The 16,879-nt window shown below is 38.7% G+C and overlaps 1 protein-coding gene across 2 annotated transcripts in view; it reads left to right on the forward strand.

Annotated features, from left to right (window-relative positions):
- Positions 1 to 7,950: 7,950 nt before the first annotated feature.
- Positions 7,951 to 16,879, forward strand: part of TES (testin LIM domain protein) — a 46,592-nt gene continuing 37,663 nt past the window's right edge. The window contains exon 1 of one of the 2 annotated variants that reach the window (XM_043589313.1): positions 7,951 to 8,201. In XM_043589313.1, coding sequence (XP_043445248.1) covers positions 8,175 to 8,201 — 27 coding nt within the window. In that variant the 5' untranslated portion in view covers positions 7,951 to 8,174. Of the gene's footprint in view, positions 8,691 to 16,879 lie in introns of both variants that reach the window. The other variant, XM_043589314.1, reaches the window with a different exon arrangement.

The raw sequence follows: 16,879 nt of genomic DNA on the forward strand, positions 1-16,879 counted from the left end.
TACTTAACAATTTCTCCCTCTTCTCCAGCTTCTAGTAAGATTTGCAAACTTTTCTTTAAGCCCTTGCTAATGGCCTTCTTAAAGTCCTTTAATTTCTACTGTCTCCTAGAAGCCCATTAGATTTTCAAGTAGTATCCTCAAGTCCCTTTGAATTTCTTCTCACTTCTGCCCAAAGCCAACGCCACATAGTTTGGGTTTTTATTGTTTGTTGTTATTGATTTTTTAGCAGCACCCTACTCAAAAGCAGATGTAGTATTTGTTGTTTAATAACACACCACCCCACAGCCATTGGCATAAAACTGTCATTTTAGTAGGTTTAGAAATTGTGTGGGCCAGGAATTTGGAAAGATAATAATGGGAGACTCTTGTTCCATGATACCTGGGGCTTTAGCTGGAAGCATTGAGGGTTGGGAGTTACAAAATGGCCTGGGGTCAAAACCCTCTGGAAATGCTTCAGTGTGTTTGGTTGATGATAGCTTTGAGCAGAACTATCATTAAAAATATCTATGTATGTGCTGTCCATGTGTTTTTTCTTCAGGGCCAGTTTGAACTTCCTCACAGCATGATAGCTGAATTCTAAGATGGCAAAGAACAAAGTGGAAATGCATGACATCTCTCTGAACTAGCCTTGTGCTGAGTAGAGGGATAATCCAGCAGACCTGAGTTGTTCAAGCCCTGCACATTCCAAAAATAAGACTGACTCTAACTGGATGCTAGGAGAGAATCCCTAAACCCTTGGTTTCCAAGTTATAAAAGCCTGGGCTGAAAGGGACAGTGTGAGTACAAAATGCAAAGAGGGCTTTGGACTTCCAACTTTTGCATGTAGGGAGCAGGTTGTGAAAATGACACAGAAGCAAACATGAATTAGTTTTAATGGAAAAGGAAGAATGATTCAGCGAGCAGGACCAAGATCTCAGAAGTTGGAGCCAAGATCTGCGAAGAATAACAAGTAGAAATGAGTCCTAATCAAGAAAGTAACAACACATGACTAGCTGAATTTCAGAATTGCTATGGAACAGGACCTGTTTATGTGCTTTCTGTTTTAACCATTTTTTAAAAGAATTGTCTATAGCAGATATTCTAGGACTGCCCAACTATATATTGCGTATGTGTGAGAGACAGACAACTTGTTTCTTTAGTCCAGAGTCTTTCAGAACAAGAATAGTATTCAAAGAGCTATAATCATTTAACCACACCTGCAGAGCATCATCCACAACTGGACTTGGTTTAGACTAAACCAGATACTAGACTTCGAACTGAGGAGCCTTGAAGATCTTAGATGGTGAAATAATTGTATTTGGCATGTGGAAGGGATGTGAATTTTTGTGACAATAGGGCAGGTGGTAGAAGATTATACTTTCCAAAGATTGCAACAAGATTTCCCATCCCACATACTCTTCTTAAATTGTTATTTTGACACTCCTCTTATCAAGGTGGGGTCTATGTCTCCTGCCATTAAACTAAAGGCAGATCTTTGCATCTCAGACAATAGAACATGATGGAAATGATACTGTATGACTTTCCAAGCCAGATCATTAAAAAGCTGTAAATTCCACTTCACTCTCCTAGAACACTTGCTTTTGTTGTTGGTGGTGCTTTTGTTGCTGTTGATTTATTTTTAATTTTTTAATTTGAGTATGGTTGACACGTAGCATTACATTCATTTCAGATATACAACAAAGTGGTTCAACTTTTTTATATACTATGCTGTGCTAACCACAAGTGTAGGTACCATCTGTCATCATACACCACTATTGCAATAGCACTGACTACATTCCCTATGCTGTACATTTATCTCCATGACTTATTCACTCCATAACTGGAAGCCTGTATCTCCTACTCCCTTCACCCATTTTACCCACCCTCCATCCTCTTTCCCTAAGCATTTATTGTTCTGATTCTCCCTTTTGCTTCTTTATTCATTTATTTGTTTTTTAGATTCCACACATGAGTTTTTGAAACCCAGCCAATATCTTGTAAAGAAATCCAAGCAGCTGAGAGAGGCCTAGGTAGAGAGGAACTGGGGCCTCCCACCAACAAATGTCTTTGAGGTCCCAGCTGACAGCCAGCACCAACACGCCAGTCGTGTGAAGCCATCTTGCAGTGCCCCAGTTCAGCCATCTCAGCTGATGTCATATGCAGCAGAGACAAAGGACCCTTGCCTTTCCTGCTCAAACTGTAGATTTGTAAACAAAATAAATGTTTTTTATTGTGTGAAGCCAGTAAGTTTTGGGGTGGCTTGTTGTACAACAGTAAATAACAGATTTCTGGAATCACTGAAAGAAATGGTTCTCAACTGAGAATGATTTAGCTCCACATAAGACATTTGGCGATATCTGGAGACATTTTTGGTTGTCACAACTGGGGCAGGGTGGTACTAGCATCTAGTAGGTCAAGACCTGGAATAGTGTTAAACATTCTGCAATACAAAGGACAGCCCCCTTCAACAAAGAATTATCTGGCCCCAAATGTCATTGGTATCATGATTGAGAAATACTGATTTAAAGTTCCCCTGAAATAAGTCTGACAAAAGGGCCCTATCACTCCTTCCCTTATGTTGTCCTAAATACTCCAATCCTCCACAAAGGTGCTCTTATGGTAGGACAGCTCTCCAGAAAGAATATCTTAAACAATGCCTTTTAAGAATTTCACAATGGATAAGAAAGAGCCTCCCAGAAGCAATAATCCACTGTATCTGAAATGCAAGTAAACTTAAAGTTGCTAACAGTAAAATCATTGTATTCCCACTTCTGCGGGAATGGTGTTTGCTGTGGAACAATGGCCACAGATAGGTTTTGTTGTTTGTTTTCCAAGTAGGAGTTTTATTGTGGCCTGTTGCTTTTGTTCCCCACCTTAGAAGGTCAAATAGTGTGCCTCCAAAATTCATATCCACCTGAAACCTCAGAATGTGATCTTATTTGGAAATAAGATTTTTACATCTGTAATTAGTCAACATGAAGTCATATTTGATCAGGGTGGGCCCTAAATCCAATGCCTTCACAAAAGAAAGAAGAGTGAGGTGCACACGCACACACACACACACACGCACACACACAGAAAATAGCCATGTGAAGATTCCTCCAGAAGGGTTCATGAGAACTACATTTCCTAGGTTCTATGTTAATAAGTTTGTGACCTTTAAACTTGAAAGTCACTTCATATAAAATCCTTGGCTCACACAATCTTTCTGGAATATCTTTAATATGTTACTGTTTCTTCTGATCTAGATTTCTATAGAAGAATTCTGATGATAATATAATTTTCTTCTCCTTGTAAGTCCTGTGCTTTTTAAATCTACATATCCCAAGGAATTTTTTCTCACTATTCTTCAAAGTCTAGTAATTTTACAAAAATATGTCTTAGTGTCAGTTATTTTGAGTTAATTCAGGGGTACAGTATGATCTGTCAGTATCCAGTTCCAAATATATATTTCTTAATTTAGGAAAGTTTTCTCAATTACAGTTTGTTACTGTCTCTAGAATATTTTCTCTTTTTTTCTTCATTTCCTTTTGATTTTTTAGAAATAAAAATTCTTCTTTTTTACCTATTTTTCTTAGGTATCATCAGTTTTGCCTTTGTATTCTTTTCTGCTTAGTCTTTATGTAACATTATTTTCTTCATTTCTAACTCCTTTCTGAGTTCTAATCACCTCTCTTCTGAGTTTTTCTAATTCTCCTTTGTGTGTCTCTTTCCCGACATGTGTTAACTTTTTAATGTCTTTTAGCTTGTTTTAAAATAATAGCTTACAGTTGTGTTCTGTTTCGTGGACACATCTTTCTGATGTTCTCTCATTATTGGTAGGGAAGTTATTCTGCTTCATTTTCTCTTTTTTCTTATGATAACGTTGTATTGCATTCGACCTTGATAATTTACTGTTGCTCATTTTTATGTGATATTAATTTTCCTAAGCTTCTACAATGAGGCAGGGTTCAGAAAATTATGTCCCAATTCAGAGAGCTCCATCTTTCCTCATTTTTATGAAGTGTTAAAAAAATACAGCAGAGCTTTTGGGATTTCTTGATTCTGTTCCCCTCTCTGGATGTTGGGCACTTAACATATCGTTAGTGTGACCAAGAAGCTGAATTTTAAATTTTAATTAATGTTAGTTAATTAAATTAATTAAACCACATGTGGTTACTGGCTACCATATTAGAGAGTGCTCCTCTAGCCTTTTACTTTCCTATATCTGTTCTGCCCTGTTCCACTCAATTTTGATTTCCCTCAATGCAGTGTCTTATCGTGAGTCTTTCTACAAGGGAGCCTTGGAGGGTCAGTTTTGAAATCTTACAAGGGTGAGACTGCATCAGCCCCTCTAATCACTCTTACTGTGTCAGTTGCTGTTATAATAGGCCTGCCATGTTTTAAAATGAATAACTGGGGGAGAACATCTTGAATTCTTCTGTCTATAAGACACTACCCTCTTGCTTCCCTCCCTCCACCCCACAGAACTGTTTATACATACATGTCTTCTGGCTCTTGGTGGTTTGTCCTGACTGCTTTATTTTGCTGATACCTTATCACCTAGTTTTATTGTAAAGGTTGTCTGTAGGCTTTCGGTTTTGCTAACTAGTTGGGTTTTTTGTTTTGTTTTTTAATGTGGGTTTTCAGAGAGATTGAAAATTATGCTTCCACTGTTCCATCTTCCTAAAATGCTTTTAATAACGTATTTTTAAATAAGGTTTTTTCCATTAAGAAATATGTCATGCTCATCATGGAATTTTTTTTTTTTAAGGAAGAAAGGAATCCCCATGGACTCACCAATCAAAGACAAACACTACTGACATTTTAGTGGATTTTCCTCATGTTCCTTTTCTGTTCAAGGTATTTTTGCATAGTTGTGAGTATAGTGTACATATAACCCTATTTTTTGGTTCTCATAATAATTGTTCATTATTACAAAAATTCTTAAGTATTATCATGTAGAACCTATAATAAATCTATCATATGGATCATCCATTACTAACTTAGCCAATGCCCAATGTTTGGTCAATGTAAAAAAAATTCTACAGGGAATAGTTTGTTCTGAGAGATGTTGGTATATCCCTATAGAACGATGTGTAATCCTGTACAAGCTGCTAATGAGCAATAATAGGTATCTCAGGAGCACAGGAGTTCCTCTAACACATGTTAATAGACAATTAACATTTCTAAAGAGGACTTCTGGGACAACATTAATAAATGAGGATATAGATATAATCAACTGTATCTAGAAATTTTACCTCACTTATGTAGAAAACTTTCCTTTCCCTAGTGTTTCTAGAATGTTTACTGTGTGTGCTTATTTATAGGCATATATGTATATGTGTATATGTATGTGCATGTACCTGTGTATTTATGATCAGCCATCTGGATCTGTAGCCCACATCTTTTTTTGGACCACCAGACTCAATCCAACTGCCCTCAAAAAATCAACACATTCAAAACTAAACCCATTATCTTTCTTAATCTTCCTTCTCTTCTGTTTCTTACCTTATGGAGTGAGTTATATCTACCATACCATTCACCTAAAATACATTCCTAAGAGTCATTCTGGAATTCTTATCTTCCCTCTTTTCAAACCAATCAATTCCAATATTTTCAGCCTCCTTAGTATCATTGATTATTCCTTCCAATTCTCCATAACCATTGCTACTGCCTTATTTTGGCCCTCATCCTATTTCAAGTGGGATATAGCTAGCATTTCCCAAGTTTACCAATAATTTCCTTTTTGTTAAATCCAATGGGGATTCAACCCTTCTCTACAATTTGTCATTGTTGACTAACTCCTTCTTGAATTTCCCATCTTGGTTGCTGGAACTCTACTTGAAAATCTTTTCTTCTTACACTCTAACTGGCTCTCATCTCCTTTCTATGATTCTCTTGCTCAGCTTTGCTCAATTGTATTCGTTGATACTGTCTTTTATTTTGCAATCTCCTATGCTGATCTTACTCTATCCATGGCTTTCAGATCATTTAACTGCGTAGGATGCTGAGTTCTAAATCACCATTTCAGTCCAGCTCTTATCTCCAAGATTTCTCTTTGAATACTTCACTTCAATATCCCAACCTCAAACCCAATATATTCAGAATGGAACTTAGCTCCACCATCCCCAAAGGAAAGTACAACTAAACAAAATCCTGCCCTTCATCCTATATTTTATCTTTTCCTGAAACATCTACATAGGTGATCAAACCAGAAACATGTGTGCTGTCCTCTAATCATTTCTCTGTCATCAATTATGTCTAGTAAACAGTGCCAGTTCTAACTCCTTCTCTAGCTTAACACTTGAATTGCTAAATAAGGACTCACAGTATAATCCTCCTAAATTAATGCCTATCCACTTCAATTTTATCTTCTATAATATTGGTACAGTAGATTCCAGATGGAAATCAACTTCCATCCTTGCTAATAATACAAACACAAAATGACCTTGGAGGGTTGGGAAGAAAGACAGAGAGAAGGCAGAATTCGATGGTTAGAAGAAAAAAAAAATCTTCAGATCTTTCCTTAGTGTCATCTCCAAAATCTCACCAAATAGGACCCAAATGGGCTTATGTCATGACATTTGTTTGATGTCTTATTTAAACTGTTGTATTGGACATTTTCCATCTGGTAAGCTCCCAGAAAGAGACCAAATTGCCTTGTCATAGCTAAGCTTCATGTTCAGGGAGCTTATACCAAGTAAACTTTGTAGAGGCCCAAATATTTTAGGATGGTTTGGGAAGCGGGATGGAAAAGTTTTACTTGAACTGAGTTAGAATGAAATATTCACAAATCATTTTGGTCATTCCATTTTAGTTTATTAATAGGGTAAGGAAAACATACACATTATACATCAATGCTCTGTTGAACAATGTTAACAAATAGCCAAGTAAGTAAAGGTTTCAGAGTGTTGGCTAAAATGAGTTTTGGGTGTTTTCCATACCAAATTTTCAGAGCAAAGGAAGAGACATGTGTACCCAGATATCTACATTTGGGGGAATTTTTTCTTTTTAAAAATAGATGCTCGATTAGGTCACCTTTTGTCTGCACATCATAATTTTTTGTCATTACCACAAACTGAAAAAGAAATGGGCTCTTGTCTTTTACTTAGCATACTGTGTTTATGCTGACAAACATGCTGGAGGCATTGCTTAGACTCATGAGCACTAGCTCTGCCTCCAGCACGCCAAGAACTTGGGCAGATCCTTATGCCTCTGTGGTCCTCAGTTCCCAGAAAAATTAGAAAGCTATACTCAGTAATCCCTAGGCTCCTTTCCAGACCCACCAATCCGATGGTATTCATTGTGATCACTCTGGCATGAGGCCAAGAAATAGCTCTGCTGTTCTAGTGCTGCTTGCTATGCCTATGAAACTTCATCAAGGCCTGAGAACATGAGCAGCCTCACACCATTTCAGGTAGCAGGGACAAAGGGCACACCTCTACTTCCAAAGGAATGGCACAACCTGTCTCTGAAGTGATTCACATCATCCCTGTTTTTGAACAACTGAATGCTAGGAAAACATATATACAATTCTGTTTATAGATCAGGGCTGTGAGATGAAGTTCTTTGTCAGTGCTTGGGGTTATGGACAAAAGCATTTGAGACATGGTCACCTCTACAACTCAATAGCGAAATTAGGGTGCAACGCCCATCACAGAAATCCCTAAAAGTCTCCACCATCTCTTGTCTTTCTCTTTGCTCCCAAAAATAAACCAAGAAGCTAACAGTGAGATAAGTACTCCCCAGGACACATATCTAAGGTCTCAGGCAAACACAGGTACAAGCTGCCAGAATGGAAAGGGGTCTTCCTCATCTTCAGCTAGAGGCTGGGTGGACCCCAATTCCTTTGCGAGAGAATCTGCAGAAGCTCAGTGCACGCACAGAGACCAGGTCTGAGTTTCCCGAACTCGGCCCCGCCCCTCACCTTGCCTGCGACCAGCTTGGCTGCGAAGGTGCGTGCGGCGCTCGGTGATTGGCGGCCGCCCGGCAGTGCCCAGCTGCCATTGGCTGCCTGGGCCTCTTTGTTCCCGGGTCCCGCAGCAGGAAGGCTGCGGAGGACTGGGCAGCGGAAGTTTGACGAAGCCGGTGGAGCGGCTCCGGTAACTGGAGTCCCTGCAGATCCTCCCCCAGTACCCGCAGCGGAGCCAGAGGCCAGGCGATCCTGGGAGTGAGATCCCGGACAGGAGGAGGACCTCCTTTGACACACAAACATGGATCTGGAGGCCAAAGTGAAGAAGGTAGGGGGGCGCGGACGGCGGGCAGCAGCCGCTTCACCTGCGCAGGTGCCGCCCCCTGGCTGCGGGCAGTGGGTGGGGTGCACGGGCTGCCCGGCGCGAGCTGGCTCCGGGTCCCCTGTGCGGTGGCCCAGGTGCCGGTCTCTCCCGCAGGCAGCGGGGGTGCCTGGCAGCCCCACTAACTCCTGAAATCCGGGAGCGACAGAGAGTCCGGCGCGAGAGCTAGACCGGGCGCGGGACATTTCTTCCAGTCTAACCAAGCCCAACGGTTGAAGGTGTTTGAAACTTTCCTTTAGTCTGTTTCAGCTGAGCCTGTGCCTACCTAAAAAAAAAAAAAGGATGAGGGCAGGGCAAGTTCGGGCGAGATCATGACACTTCTTCCTGTCTCAGGAAGTTCAACTTTATTAAGCCTTTGTGGTTTAGGAGCACTGATGTGACTTTGACAGTTCAGACCTCCTTCCCTCCCATCTTGGCGGAGCGTGTCTCTCAAAAGTGAGTGCTGATTTCATGCATTTCCTTCCTAGTCGAGGCTAGTGATAACGTGACAAGTGATTTTTTTTTTCTTTTTTTGTTCATTATTGACTTCTAAAGCACTGCCTCCCTCTTAGTGCTTTATCTCTCAAAGAAAATGTTCTTCCATTTTGGCAGCTAGCCCCTAAGGAGAGATTGTCACTAGTGGTTTAGCATAAGGAGACGTTTCCGCAAGGCTGTCCACCGCGCCCCTTCTGCCGCCCCTGGGACTTCATGATCCACAGCCCTACCTGAGCTGCTCCCTGGTATGGGAGCTTCACGTCTCCTGGGAGAAAAGGGTGGGCACCAAACTGTGACTCAGAAGGAATGCTGATGTCACATTCCAGTGTAACATTCTTTGTGAAAGGTCTGGTTCCAGAGAATTGGTCCTGTTTACTTTGCGGTAAATTTAAGCTAGCTGCCCTTTATCAAATAGGGAAGGAAGTTCTGCAGAGTGAGAGAAAGGGGGTGGGGGGGGAAAGAACTGAATTTGCTTCTCTTGCCCACTGTGGTTGTCAATATTGCATTATTTCATCTTCTAAAAACAAAGTTCCTGACTTGAGCATTAATTCTGTTTCATTCTCAGAAATGGATTTTTGAAAATGTAGGCAAATGCAAAATATTAGGTTAGGAAGATGTTGCAAAATGAAAACTTGCAGTAGAAAAACAGTTCATCACTTAGGACTAGAACCAGCCCTCAAAAAGGAATATAAGGACAGGAAAACATAATGTAAATTATTAATGTGACTGCATTCTATTCTCTTCCTGTTTGGTGTCTTATTATTCACTTTTAAATGACACTAATATTTTTTGTTAATCTTGCTTGCCACTAGAAAAGCATTTTGTTTGCTGCTTAGTTAGCGTTCTGTTGATGAACACTGCTTATTTTTTCAAGTGGGCAAGAACTACTCATGTCTAAAATTTGAGGTGGGGTCTTGACTGTGCTTGTAAACATTGATACAAAAACTACTTTTTTAAAATTCGGCATCCTTTTGGGAGGGAGGGCTGAATAGGTGAAGCACAGAGGATGCTTTTTAGGGTAATGAGACTATTCTGTACACCACCTGCATGGTTGATACATGTCATTATATATTTGTAAAAATGCATAGAATGAACAACACCAAGCATGAACCCTAATATAAACTCTGAACTTTGGGGGATAATGATGTGTCAATGTAGGTTCATTGGTTTGTAACAAAGGTACCACTTTGGTGTGGGATACTGGTACAGCAGGAGGATGGGGGGGGTAGGTATGGGGAGGTATATGGGAACTCCATACCTTGTGCTCTGGAAAAGGATATATACTTAAAACGGGGAGGGGGAGTCAACATTTAAAAGTGATTTTGAAATTATTTGGGACAAAGAGGAAGTAATTCTGAGGGAGAAAGTCCAAAGTTAATAATTAGTGTCCTTACAAGGAAAACATCCAGACATTATTTGGAAACAATTTCCTTAGTTTCAAAATGTGGATTATGATAAAAAATGCCCTTTGATATGTGGTGTAACCTTTTCAACCAAGAACCTTATCCTTTTCTCTAATCCTCCTCTTCTCCTTCCTCCACCCCAAAGCAAAAAAGATTCTATAAATTTAAAGCTCTTACAATGCCATGATGGTAACAAATCCTTGTTTCACTACCTTGTCATCACTGCTGATTCTCAGGGAAGAGTCCTCAACCCATAAATTGGAAACTATTAAAAGACCCCAAAATGTCCAATTTGACCACCGGCCCTACCCTCTCTGTGCCTTTGTAGGATCCTTGACAGACTTGTTATCCTGTGGATTCAACAAAAGTTTCCCAGTACAGAGTTTGGCGATCCTAGGAATACAATTCATAGCTGTAGCCATAATCTCAAAAAGAGACTTGCATTGCCTTTAGAAATTGTTCTCTAACATTCTGGAAGGAAACATTACAAGATTATCTCTGATCTACTAGCAGAGCCTTCTCACCCTGTTTTGCCACCTAGTTTCCAAGTCTCCCTTCTTTTTGGCTTGGGTGTACAAAATAAAGTAATAGTTTGAACAGACTTTTAAAAAAGTCAGGTTGGAAGTTGAAACAAAGACACAACCACTTAAATAAAACTAAACTTGACATCTGTTTTAAGATAGGTGGTATTTTTTTCTCTCTAAAACCCTTATACTGTTGATTTCATAAGGAATTTTCCCCAGGCATATGAAAAATGTTACCTTTTTTTCCCATTAACATTTTGTATAAAAAGAATTAAAAAGGGTTGTCTTGATTCCACAAAAACTTAGGCAGATGATACTATTACAGGATTCTTGGTTTATAAAAGAAGAACTTGGTGTCCACATCATTTGCCCAGATTTGGATTAATTACCAGTCCCACCATCACAAAGACAAAGGATTTTTATAATTAGATTTTGCTATATTTTGTTTTGTTTGAAGCAGGCGAGCTGTTGCTAGGAGGTAGAGCTAGTTTGGTTGTACAGAGTTTTTGTTTTAATAATATTTTAGAGTAGAATTTGACTTTCTTCTGTCTGTGCCCTGCTTCTAAGTTATTTGTCTAGCTAGATCTCTTCCTTATGTCTTATGTCTCTTCATTATAATTGACTTCGTGTAAGTAGAGCCCGTGTCTGCTTGGAAAAAACAATGGCCTTTGAGAAGCAGAAACAGAGTCTCATTTTGTGGTGAATGGTAAATCATGGCCCAGAGCCAGCTGTTTTCCTCTTTCTTTGCTATGTTACTCTCCCATGAGAATCACTTTTTTCCCTTTAAAAACATACCAGAGAGAAAGAGAACTCCAATAATTTCCCTTATGCTGCCTGGAATTGCTGCAGGGCTTTTAATTTTACATCTTGGTTTTCACCTCCTTTTCTAACCTTTGTCTTTTGATCCTTCCTAACACCATACCTATTTTTCCTAGAACTCTCTTCTTTGTTTCTTTAATTTTATTTAAAAAAAAAAAGATGAGATGCACTTTAACAATTACAGGTCACTAAAAATCCCCTTTCTCAGCATCCAAACTTGTTTTAAAAGCTTCTGTCATTAGCCAAAGAAAAATAGTAAAAACACGCGATGGCAGTTGGCAAGACTACTGAACCACAAAGATTATTTCCATTAGGAATTAGAATGAGACTTTTCTCATAGGTGGCCCTTGATTGAAGTAGAAAAGGTAAGTAAACGGTGACCTGGATGTTCAAATCTACAGTTGGATTCTCGGCTTGAAGCCATTCTTGCTGCGAGAATCATTGGCAAAGCTGGGGGTAATGGGAGGGCAAGGTACTGCCAGGGCTTTGCCTTAGAGGCAGTTACTCTGTCCCTCAGAACAAGTATAGAAGAAAGTGAAGTGGTCCTCAGCTGGGCTTTTATCTCTTCTAACCCATGGTGTGATTCATTACATTAATTGGATATGAAAAGTCACTTTCTCTAACTTGCCCTGAATATTGGTTTGAATAGAACTGTAGTAGGCTTTCTATTGATTTTCTTCCTTTGTGCTATCCTATGAAGTAGAATTGGGGATTTATATCTCTGCTGGCTGTTACCATGTCCCATCACCTTACTCCTTGACTTCGCTTTCTCATCTACAATACTAAATATTACTCATCCTTCAAGACACTCCCCTTCTCCCCCCACCCCACATGCTATCCTCCAGAAAATCTTTCTTCTTGTTCTAGCTAGATGCAACATCTTTCTTCTGAATTCCCAAAGCTTGTTCTCTGTAACTCTTAGTACACTCATTCGTCTCTTCTTCTAGATTATGATTTTCTTCTTTCCTAAATTTCAAGCTTGGGCAATGAATTCTTATTCTATTTACACTTGTGTAGTTTTGTTTGTTGTTTAAAGCAATCTTATGAAGTAGACCTTAGCCTCATTTTAAGGATAAAGAAACAGGTGTGGATAGGTTCTGGCAGTTTCAGATGAACCTAAGTATGATCTTGAACTATAGTCTTCAGAACCCATGCTCCTGCATCATGCCCTCTAGCCCTTGAGTCCTCTTATATACTTGCCTTGTTTGCTAAATATATGCTGAATGAATTACCCTTATATAAAAAGAGGAATAACCTAAAACACATTTCAACATTTTTGTTTAAAGGAATTATTTGGAAGAAGTGGTTTCTATTCCAATAAAATTACCACCCTACTAGTTTTCTATATTTTATTTATACTTTATCCATGTTATATGTTTGCCCTTTCGTGTGATTTGTCATAGACCTTCTTTGGACAAAGACAAAGCCTAAATAAAGTAAAAGTATTGTAAAAAGGGACTTCTTAGAGACTTTTACAAACAAAGAAATTTTACAAGTGCCAATCATATTCTGGACTGTATCCTCTAGGATTCTTCCAACTTCTCCTAGTAGCTTAATATGGTCCTTGAACAACAGTAACCCTGCGTTTGGCTCTCTGCTTTGGGATTTCAGTGACATCTGGAACTGTATAGAAGCGCTCATGGGATGGGCTGTAGAAGAGTCCGTTCTCCCTGCTGAATCCCTGAGGTGACAGAAAGCCTTACTTATAGTATGGTAGGCTAAACCTTTCTATCCCCCAGTAGCAAAGTGCTCAGAGGGCCACTGGCACAGCAGACCAGAGAGCTAAGAATGTTGTTGTTGTTGTTGTTGTTGTTGTCATTGTTTTAAATTTCCCATTCTTGATTCAAGAAGATCTTTTAAGAAGCAATGGGAAACACCAAAATGATCAGTGATTTCATGAGGCTCTCCCTGAGCTATAGGATTGATTATACCAGCATTGTGAGCATGGCATTGACTTCATGGACCATCAGAGAACAACAAGGGTTACTGTGAGGGCCCTACTTAGTAGAAAGAGAATGATAAATTGGCAAAAGAGGACTCCTTCCTATGTTCTTTTTTTCTGAGAATTATAAGTAGGAATACAGTTTGGCCCCATGCTAATTTGAATATAAATTTTTTTCAAACCTATTACCACAGTGTATTCAGAAAATAGAAAAGGTCAGTAAGTCCCAGTAAATGTAAAGACCTATAGGGTATAGAAAGAAATATAGTATACCAGCTTTCTCACTTCTGCTTATCAGTGTGATGTTGATAAAATCACTCTGAGCTGAGTTAGTAGATCTTGGTCCACTCTAGGTTTTGTGATGTTGGCCACTTTGGATCTCAGTTTCCATATCTATAAAAATTAATAGGGGAACTGTGATTCTTTTTAACTGTGATAAGTATTAGCAGTAGCCTACCAAGTAGACAAAGTTCCATGGTGCCTAAAAATCACACAAGCCAAGAATATATAAATATGTGTGATCTTAATAAAATGGTACAGTGTATAATGTTTAGGTAGTTTGTGAATTCCATGAGGAAACCTATACATTAAACATTTTTTTTTAAATCTTAGCTATTTTTCAACTTGTTTTTACTTAATTTGCCTTTTTAATATTTGTGAGATATTTGAATACATTAAGTTTGACTAATTTAAATGTGTAATAGGAAGCTTCAAATGCATAATAAACTGCTCCTTTACCATAGATCAAATCATTCTAGATGTGATATATCACTTTCCTTGGTATTTAATTACAGGTAAGTGAAAAATAATGGATTTTTTATTGTCTTTAAAAGTTCTCTCTCCTAAAATAAGATGACTTATTTCAAAATTAGTAGTATTTTATGTGTCAAGCACTGCTCTAGACTCTGTGGGTGTAGCATGAACAGAAAAGATACGGTATCTTGTATCACAGAATTTACACTGCTAAAAGGAATTATAGAGCAAAGTAAATGACAAAATAAATGATAAAAAGCACAACTGGGATTATACCCCTTAGTTAACTCCTTACAGGTCAGCAGTACACTAGATTTCTGACATAGAGAATGTGCAGTTTTAGTGGTAATTCTTAGTATCGGTTCCTGGTCTTGTAAACTTTGTAATTAGGAATTCTTCTTTATTTATCTTATTGGCAAATGGAAAATAAATGAGAAAGCAGCTCTTATGTGTTAGAATGTGAAAAAGCTCATGAATGGACAATGCTATAATTAGTTACAATTTTATGCCTATGAAGTTACACAAACTAAGTTCTTCCTGGTTACAAATGCCCTACAAGAGTCATTCTTGGGTTCTGTTTTCTGGTTGTGTCTTTGTTTGGTAACTACTGCCATGAAACTATGATTTTTTTTAAAACTCTCTCGTTAGATCATTAATATATGGTAGGAAATTATTTTGCTCTTTACAGGGTGGTGACATTCAGAGAACATTATATAAATCGTGAATTATGAAATCAACTGTTTCAAGGAGACGAAAACAGAAAAAGCTAACCAATTGAAAACAGGTTTCAAAACCTCATACATTTTCAAGATTTAAGGTGAACTGATAAGTTCACCTCTGCCCTTTGAGTAAATATCATGTATTAAAATTGGCCTTGAGCATTGTTATTAGGGGATTAAATGTAAAGGTTATGCTTTTCAGTTATCCAGCTCTAGTCTTTGACTTTCCTGTAAAAGAGCTGTAGTCATATTTAGAGTTATTTCACCTGTTTTTTCTTAAGTGCCCAATCTACTCAACTTCCTACTTAAATAATAGGGAATCGGGGAGATAAGAGTATGCATGATTATAATTTTCTAATGCAAGTTCATGCTGTGACCCAAAAATGACTTAATTGCTTTTCTCTTTCTTCCTTCTCATCAACCACTATAATCACTACTCATTGCCTCTGACAAAAATATTAGGAAAGAACAAAAGGTGATTGAAAAAAGAACCACAGGAAACCCATGCAGTATATTTGGGGAACATGCTATGGAAGGTTCTTTGTTCCTATCACACTGAGTACATAGGTATAAAAATTGGTTGGTTCCAGGTATTGTGACTTTCATTCTGGTCATATTTTAAAAAGGAGAAGAGCATAGTTTAAGATTTCCAATTTGTCTGGTCCTTAGGTATTCTGCAAGAATGCAGGACTGCTTGGGTTTGGGCCAGGCTTGAAGGGGGAGCTGTATGAAAAGCCAGGCAGCGAGGACCGCTGAGATCTCATCTGCCAAATGACAGCAAGACTACTGCTATACAAATATGTTAAATCTCTGAAATACTGGATCGTCCTCAGATTACAAGTGATTCAGCTGTGCTTATTATTGTGACATTCTGACCACCATGCAAAACTGTAAAAGAGGTTTCAGGTTGTCGTTTGCTTAGTTTCTTACCTAAACAGTGAGCCTTGCAAAAAAAGAGGCTGAAAGCTCAGCACACATGCCTTGGCGCTGACTCCATTAGTAAGTGTGTAGCTACAGTGAATTTGCCCTTCCCTTGACTGAAGATAAAGTGATATCATGTTTCATTGCAAAATGATCATGCATATGTTAGGTGGATTTTTGTTTCTCTGAGTATAATATCTGAAAGTGTTGATAGAATGAGTCACAAAGTAAAGGTAAAGAATGTTTCTTCCTTCATGGGATAGTGGCCTACAATAAAAATAATTGGGAGTTAAACAAAACAAAGTTACCCTTTGTTTTTCATAGAGAATATTAAAAGGGCAATTTAAATGTAAGATTACAAAGAGTAAATTCCATTTCTATCAATATCACCTGTTGAGTTTTATATTCCACAAAACACTGTGATAGCAGCTTTGGTAGATAAAACAAGGCAGGCAGGCAAACTAAACTGATATGTAAGACAGATATGTAAGTTAACTACAACACTGGATAGAAGGAAAGAAGTGCTGTAACACAGTGCTGCTCAAAATAGCTGTCACTGTAGAATCTGTCATGGGCCAATATTATTTAAATGTTTATTTATTTTGAGAGAGAGAGAGCATGCAAGCATGAGCTAGAGAGGGGCAGAGAGAGAGAGGGAGAGAATCCCAAGTAGGCTCTGCTGTCAGTGCTGAGCCCGACACAGGGATCCATCTCACAAACCCATGAAATCAAGAGTCGAATGCTTAACCAGCTGAGCCACCTATGTGCCCCATGGACCAATACTTTTAAGAAAACACCATAAAAGAATTACTGAAGAAAAAAAAGGCAAATAGAAGGCCAATTAAGAAATTATTAAGGGGAGGGGCACCTGGGTGACTCAGTTGGTTAAGCATCTGACTTTGGCTCAGGTCATGATCTCATGGTTTGTGGGTTCGAGCCTCATGTCGGGCTCTCTGCTGAAAGCTCCTAGCCTGGAGCCTACTTTGGATTCTGTGTCTCCCTCTCTTTCCGCCCCTCCCCTGCTTGCACTCTTTCTCTCTCAAAAATAAATAAGCATTTAAAAATTTTT

The sequence above is a fragment of the Prionailurus bengalensis genome, chromosome A2, assembly GCF_016509475.1.
Source record: "Prionailurus bengalensis isolate Pbe53 chromosome A2, Fcat_Pben_1.1_paternal_pri, whole genome shotgun sequence".
NCBI lineage: Eukaryota > Metazoa > Chordata > Mammalia > Carnivora > Felidae > Prionailurus > Prionailurus bengalensis.